This window comes from Adiantum capillus-veneris, chromosome 5, assembly GCF_014529385.1.
Source record: "Adiantum capillus-veneris isolate H3 chromosome 5, ASM1452938v2, whole genome shotgun sequence".
In the NCBI taxonomy this organism is placed as follows: Eukaryota; Viridiplantae; Streptophyta; class Polypodiopsida; order Polypodiales; family Pteridaceae; genus Adiantum; species Adiantum capillus-veneris.
Window position 1 is genome coordinate 64886274 of NC_140935.1, and position 24176 is coordinate 64910449.

General features: G+C 42.5%; 1 protein-coding gene across 1 annotated transcript; it reads right to left on the reverse strand.

The window, feature by feature from the left end:
* Positions 1-16462: 16462 nt before the first annotated feature.
* Positions 16463-19631, reverse strand: LOC147457444 (putative pentatricopeptide repeat-containing protein At3g01580). The gene has a single exon (XM_086512334.1). The coding sequence runs from the start codon at positions 19104-19106 to the stop codon at positions 16725-16727; it is 2382 nt and encodes a 793-aa protein (XP_086368460.1). The 5' UTR covers positions 19107-19631; the 3' UTR covers positions 16463-16724.
* Positions 19632-24176: the final 4545 nt, after the last annotated feature.

Consider the following 24176-nt stretch of genomic DNA (forward strand, 5'->3'; position numbering starts at 1 on the left):
AAATTTTATGCACATCATGCCAGATGCCCACAATACTGTAACAATATCTATCAAAATGCATGTACAAACCATTTATACAAGAGGGTTTTAAAACTAAAAACCCAAATCTAATGGACTTGTCCGGACGTGTAGCTGGTCTTGTGAACAAGCTCACAAAATGGTTGGTACTAATTCTCCTAGGACACTTCGATCTAGGGAAACTGGCTCTAAAAGTTGATGAAGCATGTCCATGTGGCAACACAACCATGCACACGTGACATCCCTTCCTGCTTAAGGTGAGGTATAGGTACTGAGCTGCATAATCTCCTTATATGAGGATAGCAAACGTGGATAGTCGATGAAAATTTCCTTGTATAAGAATATTTTACAGACCCATAGCTTCAGTTTCATCGATAATCTCCGGTTGCTATTGTCGGGAATGCTCCTTGGAGGTTCACCCTGAAACAATTTAAGCCAAGAAACATGGAGAATATTATGTATTTTCCAAGAAGGTGACAAATATATTTGCATGAAAACATCATTTGCCTTTTTGAAGATAAAAAATGGACCATACAGACGAAATGAGAGTTTAGGACACCTCTTACCAACTTGGTGGAGATGTTGCTTCATGATCCTTAAAAACACCCAGTCACCCTCCTTGAGTGAAACATCCTGTCGATGCTTATTAGCATGCCTAGAATAAGACTCCTCAACTTTGCTAAGTTAAAGCTTAATACTCGTGAGTACCTCCGCATAGATTTGAATAACACAATCAACATCTTTAAATTTGGAAATAGACCTAGCTAACAAAGATTGAAAAGATCGGCCAAATGCCGCCTCATATGGAGTACAACCAATTGCACTAGAGAACGAATCATTGAGGATAGCCTGAACTACTAACAAATATTGTTCCCACTTATATTGTTTATAATGAAGATATGCTTTGAGAATATTAAATGCCAACTGGTTGTAAATTTTAGCTTTCCCATGTGGAAGAATTGCAGACAAAAAATTTTATGCCAAAGTTTCAAACAAAGCATGCCAAAAATGGGATGTGAATTTGGTATTACATCCGACACAACTGATTTAGTTAGGCTACACAATGGATATTAATGCTTTATGAACAACCATGCACCATCTTGTGTAGTAACATTGGCCTTGCAAGGGGTTAACATGAAAACTTTGCTAAATCTATCAACGGTAGTTAGACATTGCATGTTTCTAGGGACATACTCAATCATACGACCAAATTGCTTAAAAGATGGAGACCATCGTGCTTGTCTATCACTCCAATGTACACTAGATATAGATTGAGGCCATCTAAGGGCTTGGTGATTTGTGAAGGACAAACTCACGTCAGTAATTGAATTACTTCCACTGTTTTAATGCATGAATGAAAGAGAGAAGTTCCACATCATCGACATAATAATTTTCCTTAGCACTATTTAGTTTACGAGAGAGAAATGCCACTAAATGATTGTTTTGTTGTAGCACTCCATCAATGGAAATGTTACTAGTGTCAGACCAAACCTCAAAAGGCTCCTTCCAAGAGGCAAAGATGATGTATGGTGCCTCAATGAATGCTACTTTGAGCACTTTAAAATTACTCTTAGCGGCACCAGTCATGACTACGTACTGACAGTGAGTCTTGACATTTTTTAACAAATCAGACAATAATGCGGCAATATATGAAAAGTACGGCAACTGTATGTTTGATGTGAGAACTGTACGTTTGACATAAATCTATAAATGAGCAACCATCATCAGCTATCTCAAGCATAGGCCACTCTCTTACCTACCTTTGTGGGATCCATTTCAATGCTGTCGGGAGAGATGATGTAGTCCGCATAGCACACAATAGTCAAAACTTCTTTATTGCAATATAAAGACGATTAGCATCCAATCGGGCTAGGTCCATACACACTTATCGGCCAAGATAATGAAGATATGCATCATTATACGATTAAACATACTCGGTGCACCATTCGGACCAAACGGCATAACAATGAACTCTCAAAGCCCGTGCTCGGTCTTAAAGGCGGTCTTGTAAATGTCTTGCTTTGTACTTATTACTTGGAGGTAGCCACTCTTCAAATTGACATTCAAAAATATGATAGCCCCATTGGGACGCTCTAAAATGTACTCGACGCAAGGCATAGAAAACTTGTTCTTGACCGTCATCTTATTGACGGCCTTGTAACCCACACATAACTGTGATGAGCCAGACATATAAAACTCATATCTAGCAACTCACCTAGTTGGCAGTCTAGCTCCTCTTCATTATCCTTGTTCAAATAATATGGAAACTTACTTACAGGTTGTGCTCTTTCTACTAGGTCAATGACATGATCCTCATGTCACTCAAGAGGGAATGTAGAAGAAAGATCATTCTAGAGAAACAAGTGCTCAAACTTGCAAACAACTCACCATATCGTCAAGAATACCCAAGTTCCTTGATGTGGGGTTGACATAGATGACCGCTGCTTGGGCTCCTCGACGTAGCTCTCTTGTAGCATGGACATGAGAGATGAGAGGGAGAGAGAGAATGTTCCTCTCACCTCAAATGAGGACGGGTTGCGACACATTGTCATTGATGAGAAGCATAAACTTCTTCCAATAAAAAATGGGCTTAAATATGCAAAACCACTTAATGCCCAAAATGATATTACATCTTGCAAGTTTGGAGACTATAAAACGACATGTGAATTGGATTTGTTGAATGACCGATTTAACATCATTACATTCTCGAGAGATCGAAGTGTCCATGCTGACATGCTGACTACAAAATGATATTACATCCTGCAAGTTTAGAGACTACAAAAAGATGAGTGAATTGGATTTGTTGAATGACCGATTTAACATCATCATATTCCTGAGAGATCGAAGTGTCCATACTGACATGCACATTTTATGATAGATTCACTTGTGATATCATGAGAACTTCTAGAATCAAAAAACACAATGACCCTTCGACCATTCACATGTCCATAACATTTTATAAGTTCATCATCTTCGAAGGCCCTCTCCTGCTTAGCTTCTTGCTCCACTAGACTTTTAGCATTCACTTGAAGGTAGAGTCCAAAGTTGACAGAATAGAGGTTTCATTTTTTTTATTCTTTCTTAGGACGATCCGTTTTCATGTGACCTACTACATGACGATGGAAGCATCTACGTACCTTTGCATGCAACGCTTGTTCTTCTCTACTTAATTGACCACCTAAAACTCCTTGAGTAATCTTTTCATAAGGTGTGAGCTGAGGTTTATCAAATATTTTTTTATCCTTATTCTTAGATTTATCACCCTAAGATCGAGATGTAGATGGAGAGTTAGATTAAGAAGAAGAATTGGAAGAGTTCTTTTTCTTTTTACCATTTCCATTAAAATTTTTGTCCTTATCTTTACAGGAGTCTTAAGAGAAGGAGTTACCATATCCGTTGGACATCTTGGGCTTACCCTAATGCTTCATCTGTTGTAGTTGAGCCTGTTGGGTATGCAAGCCCAACTGTGGTCTGGTTTGTCTGGTGTCTAACCTGTGGGAAACGCCTCTTAAAGGCATGCACATTACTTGTAGATTGCATGGCAAGGAAAATCTATATATGTAAAGCTTTGCTCAAATCAAATATAGCATGCTTTTGTGTTACTGTGTCGGATCTCTCGCTCTCTCTCTCTCTCTCTCTCTCTCTCTCTCTCTCTCTCTCTCTCTCTCTCTCTCTCTCTCTCTCTCTCTCTCTCTCTCTCTCTCTCATCTACTGTCTGCACACTAGCCATGGCCTACAACCGGTACCACCCACCATAGCTCCCATCGGAGCCAAGCGTATAGCCTCTTGCAATGTCTTTAGATCAACGATTTTCACATCAAACTAAATTGAGTGGTCCAATCTGAAGAGAAAGGCTTCCAAACTTTCCTCATTTGATTTCCTAAATTATTCACCTAACTAAGAAACACGGTTAGCATACGACATCACATGTTTACCTTGTTGAGACAGCTTGAAAACCTTCAATCGCTTCAGGTACTGTGGAGACAAGAAGCGCATCTTCAAATCCCCCTTGAACTCCTCCCAAGTACGATCGAGAGAGGGAATGAAGACATACACGGAGTGGGCCGCCTTGTGAGCTTTCTCCTTCTTCCACTCATCCTTTCAGGTGATGACATCACCCGTGAGATGCATGTAAGCAAAGAGAACTTTGTTATTATTAGACATTTTAACAGCCGCAAAATAGGATGTAAATTGATGCAACCATGAATAAATGACAATAGCATCCATCTTACCGTCATACTTATTGAACGTAATCTTCTCAGGAATTGTTCCATTGGTTGTCGATGTAGTATTGATCTCCTTCGCGATGGTCTTGGCAAGGTTTTAATAATCCAGTTTCAGGGATAGAATTTTGGATTGGACCACCAAAGATGTGTTAAGATCACTCACGGCTACGCTTTCCAACCTGTGAGCCTCAGCTTCTCGGCAGCCAATCAACATTTCTCTTACTCCGCCACTTCCACAGGCTCTTGGTGGCATGCTTCTTCTTGTTGCATCATCATGTCCATCATCATATGCATCATAGCATGCATAGGATTTGGTGGCAGAGAGGGAGGGGTAGGGGGAGGAATCAGGGGAAGATCCATAGGTGGAACTTGCTCACCTTCTTGACCAATGGAGGTTTCCATACTGCTACGAGTCTTGACCATGCAAGGATTTCCTCTCTTGGTTCAAGGAAGGTTGTAGGCTAATCTTTGGGAGACTATCTACTCCCTCGATGGTACACCACGCAGGCAACACCCGTTATACAATTGGTTGCTATTTTTCGACGCTCAAGGCACACAGTCCTACACACAATGGTAGGCCTGCTACTCCAAGAGAGGGAGGGGTAAACACCAAAGGGCTACCAAGACAACAAAAAACACAAGAGGAAAAAAATAAACTATTTTGGGGATTCACATATTAGTGCAAAATATTTAAAGCTTTAACACCAATGTTAGGTGCAATGGAATTGAAATGGTACAAATCCTTACTTCTTTCGTTGCGTTAGTGATTGCTTTAGATTGATTGATGGTTCCTTTCACCTTCCCTGAAGAGAGGGAATGAGAGAGAGAAGAAAAGGCGTGTAGAGAGAGAGAGAGAGAGAGAGAGAGAGAATTGACATCCGATGAGGTCTTAACTAGCCCTCTCAAGAACCCCCACACCGTTGCCATCAATGTATTTGCTTTAGATTGTGTAAATGGAATGCATGTGTCCCCCCACACCGTTGCCAATGTGGTAGTTGCTTTAGATTGCACACACACACACACACACACACACACACACACACACACATATTCGCTCCCCCAGTCGGTCACAGGGGATACTTGAAAAACCCTTCTCTCAATCGGTTTCCGGCATAAAAAGGAGGCTACGCATTCGACGAAATCTACCCATTGTTTTAGATTAGCTTCAATCTGTGCAAAAGAGATTCAACACAGTTTTGGGAACAAACACAAGCAAGAAGAAATGGCATCTAACTCATGTAGACTCACCAATGCAAAAAGGCTTACGGCCTCTGGTTTCCAATAGGCTATGAGAGAGTGTGAATGCTTTCTCTTTGTGTTCTCAAATCGATCATGCAGAGTGCTAGTGGTGAGTGAGTGTCCAGTTAGTGAAGTGAAGCTCCCTTTTATAAGCTTACACGCCTATCCAGTAGTACAACTAGGTTCAGTTTTGAATGATTTGCATGTGATGCCTAAAGTTGTTATCCGGTGGTCATTCTCCTCTAAATGCAGTAAGCTATTATGCTAGCTACCTTAGTAGGTCAATTTAATGATTTTAGCAATCGTTTCCGTGTCGTATGACAACCCATATATGTATCAAATGTTTTGTAGATAATTTCAACCAGTGTGTTGGTTAGTCTAGACTGTTACTACCGCTATGTTTCAGCGGGGTCCTCCCTATGCCATGTTTATTTATTTTTAATTGAGGCACTTTATCAATAGATTTGGATACCCGTTTACATTTATAGAAAAAACCTTAATACTGAATGAAAAAGAGTGAGCTCATTTATTCAAAACATCCTTATTACAAGTGATACATTCCAAAAAAGGTATGATTGCACCTTGATCTGTCTTTTGCCCAAAAAACCCCTTGGTATTATTGTGACATATTGTAGCGTCCTCAATGTCATATGGCTTACCACCGTGTACTTTACTCCATCCAATGAGCTACATTTCATGCACCCTTTGACACCAAATAGATGTCACATCAAGTATTCTAACAATCTCAAGATCTGCCGATGCCGGTGGGTTCGCTAAAGATGAAGAAACTTGCTCTGATAAATTTTTTGGGTTTAGGCAAGCGGAAACTTCTCTAAGAGTTGTAGAATCCCAATCCATCAACCCTTACCATACGCCCCCAACCAAATTAAGAACCCCACAAATAGCCTCAAGGATCAGTCAAACCCCCCAGTCCAAGCTAGACTTCAAAATACTAAATCTCTCTCGTTTATAATTGATTGTAGGTACCACACAAAGATGAAGTTGGAAGAATCCTTTTGCCCCAAGGCCTTCACCTAAGGACAAGATCCACTACACTTGAAATGCCATAGTAGCATTTTGGATGTTCCTTTAATAAAAGCATGCTTGGTCTTCACTACCTCTAATGTATGACATCATTGCAACCTTTCATGGTGTAGGGCATGGTCCCCCTATAATACTACGACCGCATGGCGACCCGCAGAGGCGGGGAGCCATTGGTGGGAGCAGTATTGCAGAGGGAATGGTCACTCAGAGACCATTTCCGGCCTTCACAGTCGGGGGGAGTGGGGCCAACAAAACTGATGGACTGTAGGGGTGACGACAGTGTGGTCTATGTTCGATTGCAGGGGGTTCCGACAGGTCTGCAAGCAAATTACGAGCATTGAGTTGGCAGCAATTCCTGCTGCTGACTTGGCAATCATTGCTTGGATGCTGGTGTATTTCCTTCCCGCCGTTGATGTGGCTGGCATCCGTCGCATGCAAGCTAGATTATGGTGTAGGGTAAAGGTCCCAGTTAAAAGACGGGTCCCTTTTTACGGACCCGTCGACACCCAAAGATAAATGCACTTTTGTTCCATATTTGAGGCATCAACGTAGACGTACTGCAGTGGTTATATGGCGCTATTAATTATGGACCGTTAGATTGAGCACTCTAGCCTTGTTGGCTCCATCATCTCCTGCATGTGCTCCTTCTGGTACTCGATTTTGTAACACAAAAATTTGTTTCGTGTGCCAATCTTCACCTATGGAGCTCATTTTGCACTGAGGTTTTTGTTGGAGATTCCTGCTATGTACCGCTTTCTTTTGTGCCCCTCCATGCTCGATTTGGTGCAAAATGTACTCACGAGACCTCACCGAATTAATTTGCCTCTAAACCGGGACCTTTACCCTAGAACGTTGAGCAGATAAACCACGTTGATCGCCTACCCTGCGACTCCCAATTGTGAAGGTCCATTCTTGATCCTATCAAAATCAAGTTATAGCTATAATCTCAGAATAACCAACTCTAGTGATTTATTGCAAAAAATTATCAAAAGGCCTTTTTGCACCACCTTGTAAAATTGAAGCTATTAAAGACTTATCCTCTTACTCTCCATTTTAATTATTGCTAAAATCTTACTTCGTGCCACCGCTCCTCCCAATAGATAAACTCTTATCATTGTTTAAATCCTACTATGCTAGACAAATCATAAGAGCTGATTTGGATATTCACTCTCTCATTGCATCAATTACTGTCTCTCAAGTAATTAAGTCCATTGTCATTGATTAGCCATGGATGACACTTTAATTAATCCTCCAGAGTTTATAACCATTGGTATTAGATCTTAGGTTAGTCTATAAGGATTACTTAGGTCTTGCTATACCAGGCTTCTAAAATAGTTGTACCATCAAATTCCTTGAACATAGGATCATTTTCTAACGTTGAAAGCCCCTAGTCTACACAAGATTAGAATCTAATTAGAGATCCTAATTAGCTCAATCTAAATGATAAAAGGAAGTCCTACATTTTTTTCCCAAAAGGAGTCTGCAATGTGTGAGCTAGAATACTAGCATCTCTTCCAATTTTAGAGGTAGAATTGGAGCTTGGAACCAGCTAAGGGCTCAACCACTCGCAAACCTATAGTAGAATTTCTCATCATCCAACTTCTTACTTATTCTCCTAAGCTCAAAAAATATAAAAGGTCAAACAAGCTTCAATTGCCCTTAGTTGGTTCCAAGCAGTGTTAGAAAAAACCGGGGTCCAATGTATTTTAACCGGCTGAAATTCGAAAATCTTGGTTAGATTTTGAGCTTGCCTTGAAGAAAACCGGGAATTTTTCACAAGTTTTAGTGTAATTACATTTAAAAGCTTCAAATTTTGACCTAAAAGCCGAGAAAACTTCAAGTTTGCCCTTATTTTCTTCGGTTAGGAAAAATGTATTTTTCTAGCCCTGGTTCCAAGGATAGAGCAAAGAGCAATACCAAAGGAGTTAGTAATTGAAATGTGGTAGAAGAAGATTAAAATGCTGGAGCTATCGAACAATTCAAAGAAAACATTGCTATGCACATTTGCACTTTTGCCACTTGCAATGTAATTAAATTAGGATGATTTGCTCACACTGTGCAAGTTATATTAAGGATTAGACTATTCTGGTGCCCATACAAAACCCGTAAAAGTCATCGAGTGGAAGCATAGTACCGTGCATCCATTTTTTAATTTTGTGGGTAAGCGACAAAGGCCTAGACTATGCGGAAGTTGTAAGAAGCAAGAGAAAATGAGTAAACGATGCCCTTTGTGCTACAATATGTATATATTGTGTAAAAATGAACAGAGAGCTCATTCTTGTGTGCCCCAATTTGTGAGAACCTCTCTTTCTCTATCCTCTTCTTCTTCTTGCTTGCAACCTCCATAGCTTGAGAGTGTCGGGTAAAGACGCGTTTTCTCAACTTCGAGCACAGACGGCCATAGCATTGGCAATTCCGCTCGATGGCGGAAGATGGCTCCGACAGCCATCCTCGGCTTTTTGAATTCGACGGTTTTCTCCAGTTTCCGCCTTCGACGATTTTCTCCAAGTTTTCGGTGTCGACGGCACATACCAACAGATACGGCTCTGACGGACCATTCCAGAGCAAGTTTTTCCTTGAGCGCACACAGCTCTTGGACGACGTTTCCGATCAACGATTTTACCGATCGATGAGGTAGTAGTTGCCAGTTTTCCAATGGTTTTGCTCACAGGTTGTAGTGCACCATGTGTGGAGCACTAGAGAGCAGTTTTTGCACGGTCTTGTGCAGTTTCATGCTATGTATGCATATGTGGATACAACTTGAGCTAGATGTAGCTCGCAGGTAGCAGATTTACAGATTTGTAACGGTTTTTGGACAGGTACACGTCCATAGAGCCACTCGGTCAGGAGTGAACCAGTTTGTCAGACTTTTGGCATTGCATGTAGACCATTTGTGGATCTGTTTACTGAGACATCGAGTGTCTATTCTTTATGCAATTTGGTGAGACTTTTTTGAGTTTTTACTCAATTTCCAGAGGAAACTCTACCGAAATTTTCCCAGGATTTCTCGCCATGGTTTATGCGTATTTGCAGTTTTCTATCTGATGGTATAGTAGTTGATATATTTCCACTTTGACAGTGATCGAGTGTTTACACTCACTTTGACAGTTTTTGGCAGGTTTTGTCAGTTTCGACACAGTTTGGTGTTCTTGTACCCACTCTCACAGGAGTAAGGATTACGTATGTTTGTGTTCAATCTTCAAAAAGGCAAGTGATGTTTTCATGCAAATATAATTGTCACCTTCTTGGAAAATACATAATATTTTCCATGTTTCTTGGCTTAAATTGTTTCAGGGTGAACCTCCAAGGAGCATTCCCGACAATAGCAACTGGAGATTATTGATGAAACTGAAGCTATGTGTCTGCAAAATATTCTTATACAAGGAATTTTTCATATCCACTTTTGCTAGCCTCATACAAGGAGATTATGCAGCTCACTACCTATACCTCATCTTAAACTTTGAGAGGATGTAACGTGTGCATGGTTGTGTTGCCACATGGACATGCTTCATCAACTTTCAGAGCCAGTTTCCCTAGATCGAAGTGTCCTAGGAGAATTAGTACCAACCGTTCTATGAGCTTGTTCACAAGACCTACACGTCCGGACGAGTCCATTAGATTCAGGTTTTTAGTTTTAAAACCCTCTTGTATAAATGGTTTGTACACGCATTTTCATAGATATTGTTCCACTATTGTGGGCATCTGGCATGATGTGCATAAAATTTTAAATTAGAGGAATCCAAAGAGTCCATTCTCCCTGTTGGTTGGATTCTCACGTGGGCAGATGTGCAATAATTTCACCCAAAAATTAACCCCCGAAACTTATTAATAGATCATTTTTATGATTTATTTTTAAGGAATTTGACAGAGGGTTTGCCCTACCTAGCCCTTAAGTGATTTAGAAGCCCAACACTTTCCTATAAGGGAGCAGCTACTCCAGTATTTTGGACAAGTTGAGGAAGCGCTAACAGAGAAACAGATGAACCTAGCATTTTCAAACCCACATCAATCTAGCGTTTTTTGGTAATGGATCCCCAATGATTATTGATTTCAGCCCTAGCGCTAGTCTAAGGATAGCATATCAGCCAGCATTTTCAGTTTTCAAACCTTCCATCTTCGAAAGGCGCGTGAGATCCACAAGCGCAAGCCTCTTAGATGTGGTCCAGTACTTCGGTAGCCCATTGAGCCTCTCCTCGGCCATCCCCTTGCCGCATCAAGTATCCCCATTGTTGCCCATCATCGGCATCATTGAGATATGCATTTTTAGCCCTTCATTCCTCTCACATTAGGAGTTCAATTCAGCCCCAGATCTACCCCTTAATGGCCATTTGCAATCCCACATCAAGATGGATCCAAAGGTGCATCAAATAAACTTTGGAGGTGCTTCATCTTGAAGAGTTACCAATGCGACATTCAAGTCAGTAGAGCTTGCACTTGAGGTATTGCACGTGTATATATTCCATTTACACAATCTAAAGCAAATACCACAGTGGCAATGATGTGGGGGCCCTTGAGAGGGTTGGTTGGAATCTCATCGGGTGTCATTCTCCTCCTCCTCCTCCTCTCTCTCTCTCTCTCTCTCTCTCTCTCTCTCTCTCATCGAATGGGCCACGTGCATATGCCTGCCCCAAGTATGTGCTAGTGTTGGTTTTTTTTCTTCTTCTTTTTTTCGGGGGGCAGGGGCACATTATGGATTGGAGACTGGCTTAGTTTAGCAATGATATTGGTTCAAAGTGCAGGCAACATTGTATGTTACTAAATTTGTTGCAAAGCCATTAGGGTTGTTGCCAATAAGTCAATCTCTCAACCTTCATCAACATTATGAAGTCTGCCTCCTACTTTTTGTATTATCTTCACCTTACACACACTCGCTCATGCGTGTACGCGCACACACACACTCAAACTAAATCTAGTAGAAACACTATTGTGAACAAACTTTAAGATTCATAGGTAATCCTCCCAATCAGTCTACTTTTTATTGTCTCTTGTGCACATTACATTAAGTCCTCTTTAAGTGGTGAACATTAAATGAGCACCCTACTTTGTACGGTGTGTGTGTGTGTGTGTGTGTGTGTGTGTGTGTGTGTGTGTGTGTGTGTGTGTGTGTGTGTGTGTGTGTGTGTGTGTGTGTGTGTACGCCATACAAAGTAGGGTGCTCATTTAGTGTTCACCACTTAAAGAGGACTTAATGTAATGTGCACAAGAGACAATAAAAAGTAGAATGATTGGGAGGATTACCTATGAATCTTAGAGTTTCTTCACGATAGATATCAAGATGAATCTGCTAGATTTAGTCTCTTTATGCTCATCTTTATGCTCTCTTTATGCTTACGTCATTTAAAAGTCAACTGATTGGAAGGATTACCTACCAATCTTGGAGTTTTCTTACCATAGATTATTTTTTTTCTAAATTAATCTATGTGCATGTATGGATATCAATCTACGTGACAGATTAGTATGGGGTTTGCCAATGAAAAGTTTAATTCGGCAAGGGACTTTCTCCAATAACACATGAAAATGTTACACATTATCCCTTGTAAGATGGCTACAAGAAGTTTGCGAAAGAGACAAGACTTTTGAGGATGAGAAACATGTCCTTTAAATGTACCAGAATAGTTTGAAATGTTTGAATATTGCACCTACTTCTAAGTTCTCACCATGATGTAATGGAAATGGCCTATGAACTTTGAGAGTAGCAAAATCAAGAAATTAGGTGAAGCACTTTTGTGATATTACTTTGTGAGCATAGCGGGTGAACTTGATTGATGGTAGCAACATATACATGGTACTTAGTTAACTTGGCATGAGCGATACTTTTTGCAAGCGAGAGAGTTTAGAACATGACAATAGTTGAGGACCGGATTCATATGGAGCCGATCCCCCCTCCAATAGCCATTTGTATTATAGTTTCTCCCATCAAGAGAGACTTGGTACAGTACAATGTTTATGTTCCTGGTGACTTAGGTGATTCAATGAAGATGGAAAGCTTCATGCATCACAAGCATAACATAAACTTTGTAGAAAGCATTAACTATCCCAAGCCTCAATCCCAAGACCTCAAACACCTTCGAAGGTGGAGAGAGCTAGCGGGGAATGAGGGTAGGGAAGAGGAAGAAGAAACATTCCATAGGAGAAAAAAATAGTTCCTCACTTATCATCACTCTTCTTGCTAGCATACATAATAGCATAGTAATGAAGATGGAGAAGATGGCAAGCTTAAGCATTGACGCATGGCCCTTGGTTGGATTTGCATTCCATCGCCAAGAGTGTTGGTGGGCTCTCACTTCTCACAAGCTTGGAAAAGAAGGTGGAGTTCCTCAACTTTCACCAAGTGAGAATCAATCCACAAAATGAGTGTTTGTGTGTGTGGTGTATATTGCCCCAGCACCCCCCTTGCTTGCTTGGGGCTAGTTGTAGCTTATACACATGTTTCAAGCTCATTGGACCCCCCCCCCCCCCCCCCCCCCCCCCCGCGCCAATCACATGCAACATGCATTCAAGTATATGGGTACTCTTTGGACAAGTGTCCTCCTTACCCCTTAGAGAGAGAGAGAGAGAGAGAGAGAGAGAGCTTGAAAATATCTAGATATCTATTGGATGGAACTAGAAGCTCATTGGAGCCCTCTTTAGCCCAACCAATAGCATTCAATCACACCATGTGGTTAAGCATAGGGAGAGTCTGACATGTGTCCCATGTGCCCTTTGAGAAAAGGGGGTGCCCTTTGGGTGAGTGGAAGGTTAAGTCAAAGATTCCCCTAACTTTGGGACTTTCATGCATAGGAAGCTTCTCAAGAACCTTCCTCATTATGTTTGGAGGGTCTCTTTTTGACTCAAGCACCTTACCCCCCCATGCATCGGAAGCTTCTCAAGCACCTTCTTCGTTAAGTTTGTAGGGTCTCTTTTTTACTCAAGCACCTTATCCCCCATGCATGGGAAGCTTCTCAAGCACCTTCCTCATTAAGTATGACAAGCACCTCAAGTACCTTAGTCATCAAGCATGACAAGCACCTCAAGCACCTTAGTCATCAAGCACGACAAGCACATTAAGCACCTTAGTCATCAAGCACCTCAAGCTTAAGCTTAGGCCAGGTTTCCACCTCAAGCTCAGCCCTAGCTTGCCTAAGGTCAAAGGACTTTTAACACTAACCATTGGAGGTCTTTAATAAAGCTAACCCTAAGGTCTTTTAAGCTCCATTAAATGCACATTGCTCTTTGATAGACTACCTCCTTTTGGACCCCTATTAAGATGTAACCATCTCTCCTCTTGATCCCCTGTTGAGGTAAGTTTAGAAGCACTTGTTGCACATTCCTCTTTGATAGACCATCTCCTTTTGGACCCCTATTGAGATGCACCCATCTCTCCTTTTGGTCCCGTGTTGAGATAGGTCTAGAAGCACTTATTGCACATTGCTCTTTGATAGACCATCTCCTTTTGGACCCCTATTGAGATGCAACCATCTGTCCTTTTGGTCCCGTGTTGAGATAGGTCTAGACGCACATGTCTCTATTCTAACTCTTGTTCCCGTTTATTCTCCCACATTAAATGATCAGTTTAATATGAGAAAATCATTTGGTAAAGTTAGATATTATATTTTATGACAATGATATTATGGACCATTCGGGATGCTTAAGAGATAGACAAATGAGCTTATAAGTTTGAGTGACCTATACATTTCTTCCACGTTATTCATTTGAGTAAGCAACAACTAGGAATAGAGGATAATGATGTAGATGAAAACGTCTTGACAGAGTCTAATGACCTTAACCACATGAACCAAAAGGATTCTAGATTACCATGACTTACAAGCTCAAAACAATATTCGAGAGCAGGCTTTAGTCAAGGAGGTCTCATGAAGGTTCCACTTGGGAAAGAATTATTACTATTTGGAAGAGATTTCTTACTTTTGTCTTTGAGGAAAAACTCTTTTTCAAGGGGGAGTAATGTCAAGACAAATTCAGTGGCTATTACAAGCCTATGGGAAAAGGGACCTAGTGCTGATCCTATTCCAAGAGTTTCATGAATGGCGATGGGTCCTTATTATAGGAAGAAAGATTGCCATATTTGATGTGGAGTTTCAACATGCTATTCTGTCCCCTTTTCAAACATCTTGGGTGTGTAGCCTAGTGCTCATTCTCTCTCAAATCAATGCAAATGCCTTCCCAACTAGTAAGGTAGTATTGAAAGGAGAAACCTAAAGTATGCAATGACTCAAAAACACTGTGTGAATCTACTTAATTATTATCTATGAGGATAAGGACTACACTCAAAATTTTGCTCAATATCAATTTGAAGGGAAGACATTGAGGAATGCTATCAAGCATGTCAAGGAAGGGACTAAAGATTCTCATTGTATCACTAACAATTGCAATGTTTACGATCATCCATAGTTTTACCATGCGTTATGCAGGTCTTTCATAGTTGATGACAAGGCATTGTATCATCTCATTCGGTCTTGATGATCCCACTCCTCTGCCACAGCAAGAGATAGATGTCTACTCATTGTTCTTAATAATCTGGAGTGTTATTAAGTCTTTGAAGATATAACCATGAAACACATACTAGGATACTTGCCAATAGGCAACCACTATCTAGCCACGCTTTGAGCTGTTATCCTCATATCATGTGTGGTCCATTTTGCACTCTTGAACCCTCTGTGGTAAGGTGGTAAACCGGAGCTCCTTCCCTCCTCCTCTTAGACCATGGTGTAGTTCTTGGCAAAGTTACGAGTGTGTAACAAATAATCTCTATCTTTAACATTATTCTGGTACAAAATAATGACATTTGAGTGTCCTTTTCTAATATATTATAAATAAAATTCTATGCACACGTACAAAATAATCATAAAAATCCTTTGGAGGACCTTTTGTACACTTATCTAGTGCTTTTGAATATTGGTGGCTTGAACTTTTATGCTTACCATGATATTTAATTGGACCCATGAAGAACACTCTCAAAGATCTACAAGAGATGCTTTCAAAGCAATAGGTAGCAAGAGCATAGAAGAAATATTGAGGCCTAAGAAAAAATACATAGCATGTATTTATAATATTGCTACATGTTTGTTTCAATTTTCCAAAATAGGAAATGTATTATGAGGTTGTATTGAATCGTGTTTCATTGTGAGGGTTTGATATATGAGTTCATGCATCAAATCATATATGAACCACTACCTTTTACTTCCAAGTTGCACCATGTTATATATACATGGCATTCTATATAATAATCATCATTAAAGGTGACAATTATTGATGTTCATGTAAACTACCAAATCAAGAGACATTCTTATGATAGCGCACAATAGAAATTTTCATTTTCCATAATGACAAACATCAGCCACAAAATTGGACATGACTTCTTTTTTTCCAATGACATCAAATCGAAGCTAATTTCTCAGCAAGAACAATTGGAACATCTATGATTGCATTTACATAATTTTTTGTGGAAAATATCTATTTTTTATAAACTATTCATGACAATATCTCAAAATGTAACTAGATTTTTGACATTTATGCTAGATTGGAGCCTTTAAAGACAATATTTCCTACATACTTTGATTCATAGCTTTGCATTAAAACATCAATTCTTACAAAAAATCTTTAAAGGACTAAAAGTCAACTCCAATTTAGTAGTATGAAAGTTACATTTTTTTGCTCGCAAATTATATCAAGCATGAAAAGTAGGCTTAGGGGCAGATTTTAAATGTCACTTTCTATTATCTAGAAAGACAAGAACTCCAATTTCTTTGGTAAGTTGAAGCCATTGTATGAACTTCTCCAGAAAATAGCTCGAAACTCTAGTGACAAGGGGAAAATTTGACATGGGGAAATATTTCTGAATTTTAATCCTCTCATAACCTTATCACATATGAGCAACACTGAAAAAAATTGTGTTTAGCTTCAAAAAAATAAGTGTTAAAAGTTTTAGGAAAACAGGATACTTAAGTGGGGCGAGTTGTCCAATTACAAAACTAGTGTTGAATTGAGGTGAATGTGAGGTGCAAGTATCCAATTTTCATGAATCCATCCAACCCCTCACATAAGCTGTACTCTGCACTGTGCTGAAGTGAAATAAGTTTTAGGACTGTGCACCGTGCTTGAAGTGTGGATCCTACCTGCTAGAGTGGGGTTCCACGCTCTCATCGTAATTTTTGAGCGATTCATTACAATTTACCTCAGCAATCCACACATAAAACCACACTAAAAAATGCTGTCTCTCTTGAGGTTTGACTCTGAATCTACTAAGTTCTTGAAGACTCTTTTTGCTATCTCTACATTTCCCCACTTTCTACAAGCATCCAGCAGAGCATGCCATACAACAGAATCTAGAAAAGGTACAGATTTTCTCAGCATCATGTCTGCTGCATCTAGTTTGCCGGAACGGCAAAAAACATCCACAATACATGTGTGATGTTCAAGAGATGGAACAAGGCCATGATCTATGCTCATGGCCTCAATGTAAGTTTGACTTCTGTCGAATAAACTTGTTCTACTACATGCTGTGAGAACAACCAGGAAGGTGACCAAGTTGGGCTTCACACCTTCTCCTACCATTTTGTCAAAAGAATGAAAAACCTTTTCACTCTGTCCAAGCCGACCATACCCCGCCATTAGTGCTGTCCACGAAACTACATCTCTGCCTAAAAGCTTGTCAAATACTTGCTTTGCTAGGGAAAGCAAGCCACATCTAGCATACATATCAACCAAATTGTTACCCACAACAAGGTCTTTCTCCAACAGTCCTAATCTTTCAATCTCGATGTGCAAGTCCCTCCCACTGTCAAATGCTCCTAAGCTGCTGCAAGCTTTCAAGCTGCAAACAAATGAAACCGCATTTGCATGAACTCCAGCGACCCGCATTTTTTGAAAAGAATCGAGTGCTTTTTCACCGTGGTTGTGTACAGCATATCCTGCAATGAGTGCATTCCATGTCACGGTGTCTTTAACTTGGAGATTGTCAAATACCTCCTGCGCGGCAGCAAGCAGGCCAGATTTTGCATACATATCGATCAAAGCATTACCGACAAGAATGTCTCTCATTAAGAGCCCCTGTCCTTCGATTGCCACTCTCAATTTCCTCCCTTGCTCTGTGGCGCCAATGCTTCCACAGGCTTTCAATGTGCATACAAGAGTAGCAGCATCTGGAAAGACACCCTCAAGCTGCATCTGTTCATAAATTCTCAATGCTTTGTCAAAATGCCCATGCTCCGTGTGTCCTGCAATCAGGGCATTCCACGACACCAAGTTTCGAGTAGATGTCCTGTCAAAAACATGCTGTGCCTGAGCAAGACAACCGCATTTGGCATACATGTCCACTAAACTACTACCAATGAGCAAGTCAGATTCTAGCAGCGCCCGCTTTTCAACTTCTGCATGAATGTCTTGGCCCCTATCTATGGCTCTTAACTTACCACAAGCCTTTAAACAGCAAATAAATGTGAGCCCATCTGGAGAAATGCAAACACGATGCAGGTCCTCAAGAAACGTCAAAACTTCCTCTCCGTTCCCATATTCAGCATGGCACCCTAGCAGTGCATTCCATGCGACTACATCTTGACATGGAAGCCTGAGAAAAACTTCCTTTGCTTTTGCAAGCAACCCACATTTCCCATACATGTCAACCAACGTGCTGCCCACATAATGATTTGCTTGCAGCAGCGCTAGTCGTTCAACCTCCGCATGTATCTCTTGACCCTTATTGATAGCTACCATCTTACCACACACTTTCAAACAACAAACACAAGTGATAGCATCAGGAGAGTTTCCCTCAAGTTGCATTTGTCCAAAGCATTTAAGTGCTTCATCCCCTAGTCCATGCTCAGCATACCCTGAGATTAACGTGTTCCATGAGACTGTGTCATGAGTATGAAGGTCGTAAAACACATGCTGTGCAGTCTCAAGAAAACTGCATTTTGTGTACATGCAAACCACACTATTGCCAACAATAAGGTTTTTTCTTAATAGTCCTTGTCTTTCGATCTCTGCATGTATTTCTTGACCCTTATCCACTGCTTTTGCGTTGCCACAGGCTTTCAATGTGCAGACATATGTGGCGGCATCTGGAGAGACACCCTTCATTTTCATTTCATCAAAGCGATCAAATACTTGATCATTGTGCCCGCACTCTGCATATCCCCCAATAAGCGAATTATACAGAAAAGCATTTTTCAATGGAAACGCATCAAAAACACTCGCAGCAACGTCAAGGAGCCCACACCCTGCATACAACATAACCAAGGAGCAAGCAATGAAAGCGTCAACTCTTAACAATCCCATCCTAGCTACTTCAGCATGTATGTCAGCACCTGTGTCCAGGTCATTAACACAGGCACAAGCCCTGAGCAAGGCCACAAATGCATGCTTGTCGAGGTGCATGACCAGGTTTTTTTGAACTTTGTGGTACAACCTGATAGCCTTTTGTGGCTCATTAAGATTGACATGGCCAATAATGATAGAATTCCATTTTGCATGATCCTGCTCTACCAACGTGTCCAAGGGTCGACAAGTAACTGTTCCTTTTCCAGCATATGCAAGCAATGGAACAACTTGGTTACTAAGAGATCCATCCCCTCTGTCATGCATACAAGCATTCAAATTTGAAAGGATTGCTTTATTTCTTTTCCTGCCATCTTTATGGAAGTTTGCTAAGAGTTCCTGAATTAGAGAAGGAGATGCGATCTTCTTCAAAGGCAGCTTACCCAGCGCCGCCTGAATACCTTCAACTTATATCTGCATCTTCTTTCATGTCCACCAATTTAGCCCTCTCGGGGGGGAAAACGCTGCTGAAAGAAGAGTCCACAAACAAAGCCTTTCCAGCATTTGACAGCTGCAATTATCCTCGTTGTACTTCTCCCCTTTTGCCACAAGCTTGTGATGAGCATTTCAGTCTACCTGCTGCATGGAGGCTTTTTAACCGTGTGCCGGAATGTCAAATGGCACAGGAAGAAGTAGAGTTCTGAACTCAAGACGTGTTGGTCAAGAGAAACTGTGACGCCCCAGAATGTGGGCGCGTCGGGGAGGGACCGTTTTCCTTTGCTCTGATACCAAGTGTGACGCCCCAGAATCTGGGCGCGTCGGGGAGGGGGCCCGGCGGGGATTTATACCCGTGCGCGGCGGAGGGGACTTCTGTCTTCAAGGGCCCGACGGGGATTTATACCCGCGCGCGGCGGAGGGGTCCTGGCGCGGACGGCACCGGCTCAGGAGGGCCCGGCTCGGACGGGACCGGCTCGGGTCAAGTTGTCTTCTCGGGGGCCCGGCCCGGACGGGACCGGCTCGGGCGTGGTTGCGTTCCATGGGTCGACGGCCGTTTGCGTTTCGCGGGTCTTCGCGGGTCTTGCGTTCCGGGTCCCTAGCCCCACGTAGCCTCAGGGTCCGCCGCACCGCCGACGGGTCATAGCGTGCCTCGGGGAACCTTGCGTGGAGTCCCCACGGTGCGCGAGTACGTGGAGTGAGGCTACAGTGTCTAGGTGGGGGGTCTTCGGGAGGCTCATACCCCTTATATACACCCCCGTTTGAAGAGAGTTCGACGGCCGCGTCGAACGTGGGAAAAGAGTGCTCGGCTATGCATGAGGCCGTGGGGACAAAGGGGTGCATATAAGTGCAAGTGATCAAAAACTGTTCCCAAATGCAAGTAAGTCGGCATGCTTTGTTTTTGTACTTTTGAGAATAAAGTGAGTGTGTGTATTTTTGGGGTTTTGGCAGAAGGCTGAAAAAGTATGCTTTGAACACCCAAGTAGAATTCCCCGTACTTGATCGTTCCCCGAATAGGTAACCCAGTGTGCGCGGAGCCACCTGCTGCGTTGGCCCGCGCGGAGGCTTCTTGAAAGCCGAATCTGAAAGAGCGTTCCGTCGCAATGCAGCACTTGCGAGTTGGTCCCTGTTTGGACGTCATTTGGAGGGCATAGCTCGGGGCCCTGTGGTCTCTTTGTAGACTTGAATGGGTCTTCAGCTCAGCATGGGCCACAGAAGTGGCCGGGGCGCGACGAACACCGTTGGCTTGGTTCGTCGCGTTTTTGGAGTTTCTCTGTTTTTGTCATAAAGAGCCCTGTCTGGCTCGTATCTGCCTTTTCTTCATGTGGAGAGCCCTGTCTGGCTCGCATCTTTGCTTTTTGCGTCTGGAGGTGCCCGGCTCGGATCGGGGCCGACGCGGGTCACGGGTGACGACCCGTTGTTTGGACGCGTCACGAAGAGCCCTGTCTGGCTCGCATCTTTCCTTTTTCTCATGGAGGTGCCCGGCTCAGATCGGGGCCGGCGCGGGTCACGGGTGACGGCCCGGTGTTCAGGGAACGCGTCACGGGGCAGAGGGCATGTGGTTGCTTTCTGGAGCTCTCTTCACCAGGATTTTGACGACCCGGGCCATTGCGGTTGGAGTCGTCGTGAGGATCGTGCGCGTCGGGCACGTCGGTCTTCGGCTCGTTTCCAGGAGCTCGTTCTGGAGCTCTGATACCAAGTGTGACGCCCCATAATCTGGGCGCGTCGGGGAGGGGGCCCGGCTCGGGGATTTATACCCGCGCGCGGCGGAGGGGACTTCTGTCTACAAGGGCCCGGCGGGGATTTATACCCGCGCGCGGCGGAGGGGACTTCTGCCTTCAAGGGGTCCTGGCGGGGATTTATACCCGCGCGCGGCGGAGGGGTCCTGGCGCGGACGGCACCGGCTCAGGAGGGCCCGGCTCGGACGGGACCAGCTCGGGTCAAGTTGCCTTCTCGGGGGCCCGGCTCGGACGGGACCGGCTCGGGCGTGGTTGCGTTCCATGGGTCGACGGCCGTTTGCGTTTCGCGGGTCTTCGCGGGTCTTGCGTTCCGGGTCCCTAGCCCCACGTAGCCTTAGGCTCCGCCGCACCGCCAACGGGTCATAGCGTGCCCCGAGGAACCTTGCGTGGAGTCCCCACGGTGCGCGAGTGCGTGGAGTGAGGCTACAGTGTCTAGGTGGGGGGTCCCCTCCCGTGGCCGGTCTTCGGGAGGCTCATACCCCTTATAGAAACGCAATCCCCTAGCAAACAAGCTAACGACTCGAGAGGCCTACTAAAGAACAAGGCTATCGCTACCGCGGCAATGCCGGGAGAGAGAGAGAGAGAGAGAGAGAGAGAGAGAGAGAGAGAGAGTCTCAATTTTGGACTACATAAGGCTATGCTCACCGTTATTTGAACAAATAACTAATCAGCAGGAGGAAGGTAGTAGGTAGCCAAAACGAGTTTTTTGCAAACCATTAATTAATTAGTTTTGGGGAGGGGGGGGGAAAGGAAAAGGGAAGGCTGGGCAAAAAAAGCGAAAGAAGAAGGGGGGGGAGGGTAGAGGTAGGGGGGGGCGGGGTAATTTGTGTTTTTTAGTGCTTAAGGGAGCCCTAAAGGCAGCCAAGGCGAATAGCCTAGTGGTTAAACTTGTCTTTTTAGTGTCTACGTGCTGAGGTCAAATCCTAGGGATTAACGGTGCTTTTGAAGCTAATTCGAGATGCTAAAGCATCTTGGGAAGATACTATGTATTGAAAATTGAAGGTAGTAGAGAGAAACTATACACATATCACGTATTTACAACTATACATTGCCTAATTAGTTATATACATTGCCTAACTTAATTCATCAGCACGAGGAAGGTAGTAGGAAGAAACTATACACATATCACGTATTTACAACTATACATTGCCTAACTTAACTACTATTGGCTTCATGTAAAAAAATGCATTCGATACTTTTTGAGATTCTCTCTCTTCTAATCTCTCCTAAGCCGCACTAGTGTTCGCTTCCTCTCACCATCGCTAGTTGAACCTCCTCACCTTGTGCGTGCATTCCTGCTGCATTTTGATCAACCCGGAGACAGAGAGGTGATCGCTCCTGCCATGCACATCATCTTCACCTCAAAGAGGTGCTGAGAGAGAGAGAGAGAGAGAGAGAGAGAGAGAGAGAGAGAGAGAGAGAGAGAGAGAGAGAGAGAGAGCGCATTGCACACTGCTATATCACGATGCAGAGAAAGAGAGACCCTTGTTGTCCCGCGTGAGCGACAAAGAGAGAGAGAGAGAGAGAGAGAGAGAGAGAGAGAGAGAGAGAGAGAAGGCTTGTTGTCCCGCGTGAGCGAGAAAAAGAGAGAAGGGCCTCCTCGTTGCCTCGACCTGAGAGAGAGAGAGAGAGAGAGAGAGAGAGTTTGTCTGATAATAGCAAGAAAGAGCGACAGATTAAAAGAGAGTCTCACCCTTCCCTTTTCCCTCTCAATCTTTCACCCTTCCCTTCACCCCTTTCACCTAATAGGTGATTTTTCTATTTTTCCCCAGCTGGTACCTCCTATTGATCACACTAAAAAAAAAAGCATCAAATGAATAACTATGCCCATCCTTTGTAACTTTGTCGATTTTGACATAGTTGCGAAATTCAAGGCTTCGTTGGGAAGAGAATGAATAACTATCCCTCGCGTGACCATGCAAGAGGCTTAGTTATTCATTTAATTCTGTGTTTGGACATAGTTGGCTTAGTTATCTATACCTGATAACTAAGCCTCGCATGACCATAGCTTAAGTAGTCCTTAGTAAAGGGTTGGATTTTGGGTACATCTCTGGATCATTGGATAAAGCTTGCAGATTAGTGCCACACGGCATGCTAATGATAATAAGCTTTTTATTATTATTTCTTTTAGGCCTTTGTTACAGGGTGTTGAATTTGTAAAGAGGGGCATTGAGTATTGTGTCAAACATTATTTTTTATGCTTTTTGAAATATATTGTAATTTAGATAGTTCATTGTTACATTCTTTTTCAAAAAACATAATATTTTATTATGATACCACATGTTTCAATATACTAGTGTCACTTTCTATTTTTCTCTCCCACAAAAAAGCCTCTTATTATAAAATTCTTCGCAATAGCCTTATGTAGGTCAGAGTGAATTTTTACCTTGTTTGAGTTGGCGTGTGTGGGGGGAGAGAGAGAGAGAGAGAGAGAGAGAGAGAGAGAATTAAAAGGAAAGTATTTTTCCAACATGTTTAACACAAAAGACAAAACGAAGAAAGATTATGATACAAGACAAGTGTACAAACGGAAGCATGAAGAATCGATTACACAACTTATGCAAAACGGTTGTAATTTAATTCCATGTGGTCTTCATGCATGATTGTACATCTTGCTACAACTTAGTTTGACATAACACAGGTACGACAATGTCACCTCCACTCCCACCTCTATACATATGTGCAATTGCATTGATGAGTTGTTTGTCTCAGTTTTCTACTTTTCAGAGTCCTTGGAGTCCCTTATTTATATGGGGGAACTCAACACATAATATATGTGTGTCTTGGTGGGTGAAGGGATTGGAGCCATGATCTGTGTTTTGATGTAGTGAACCGTCTTTAGGCTGAATTTTGTAGCATCCTTGATTTCCTTAACCCAATATGACTTTTACTTAAAACGAATCTTCTATTTTGTTGTGCAAATGTGCCCTTGCTATTATTGACCTTGTGGAGAGCACATGTGCACAACCTTCATTAGGTTGAGTAGAGACATTTGAGGGTACTTACACAACCTTCATTAGATTGAGTAGAGAGATTTGAGGGTACCTGGAGTTAGTAGCGTTATTCCCTCTGATATGTTTGTGATTTGAAGGCAATCAAAGCTCAAAATGGATACAATTTCTTGGTTAGATAGAGGAGTCTTTGCCACTAGTGTGCAGTCGTT

Coding starts and splice junctions, on each gene's coding strand:
- LOC147457444 (XM_086512334.1), bottom strand. CDS start 19,106: ATGCATGACAGAGGGGATGGATCTCTTAGTAACCAAGTTGTTCCATTG.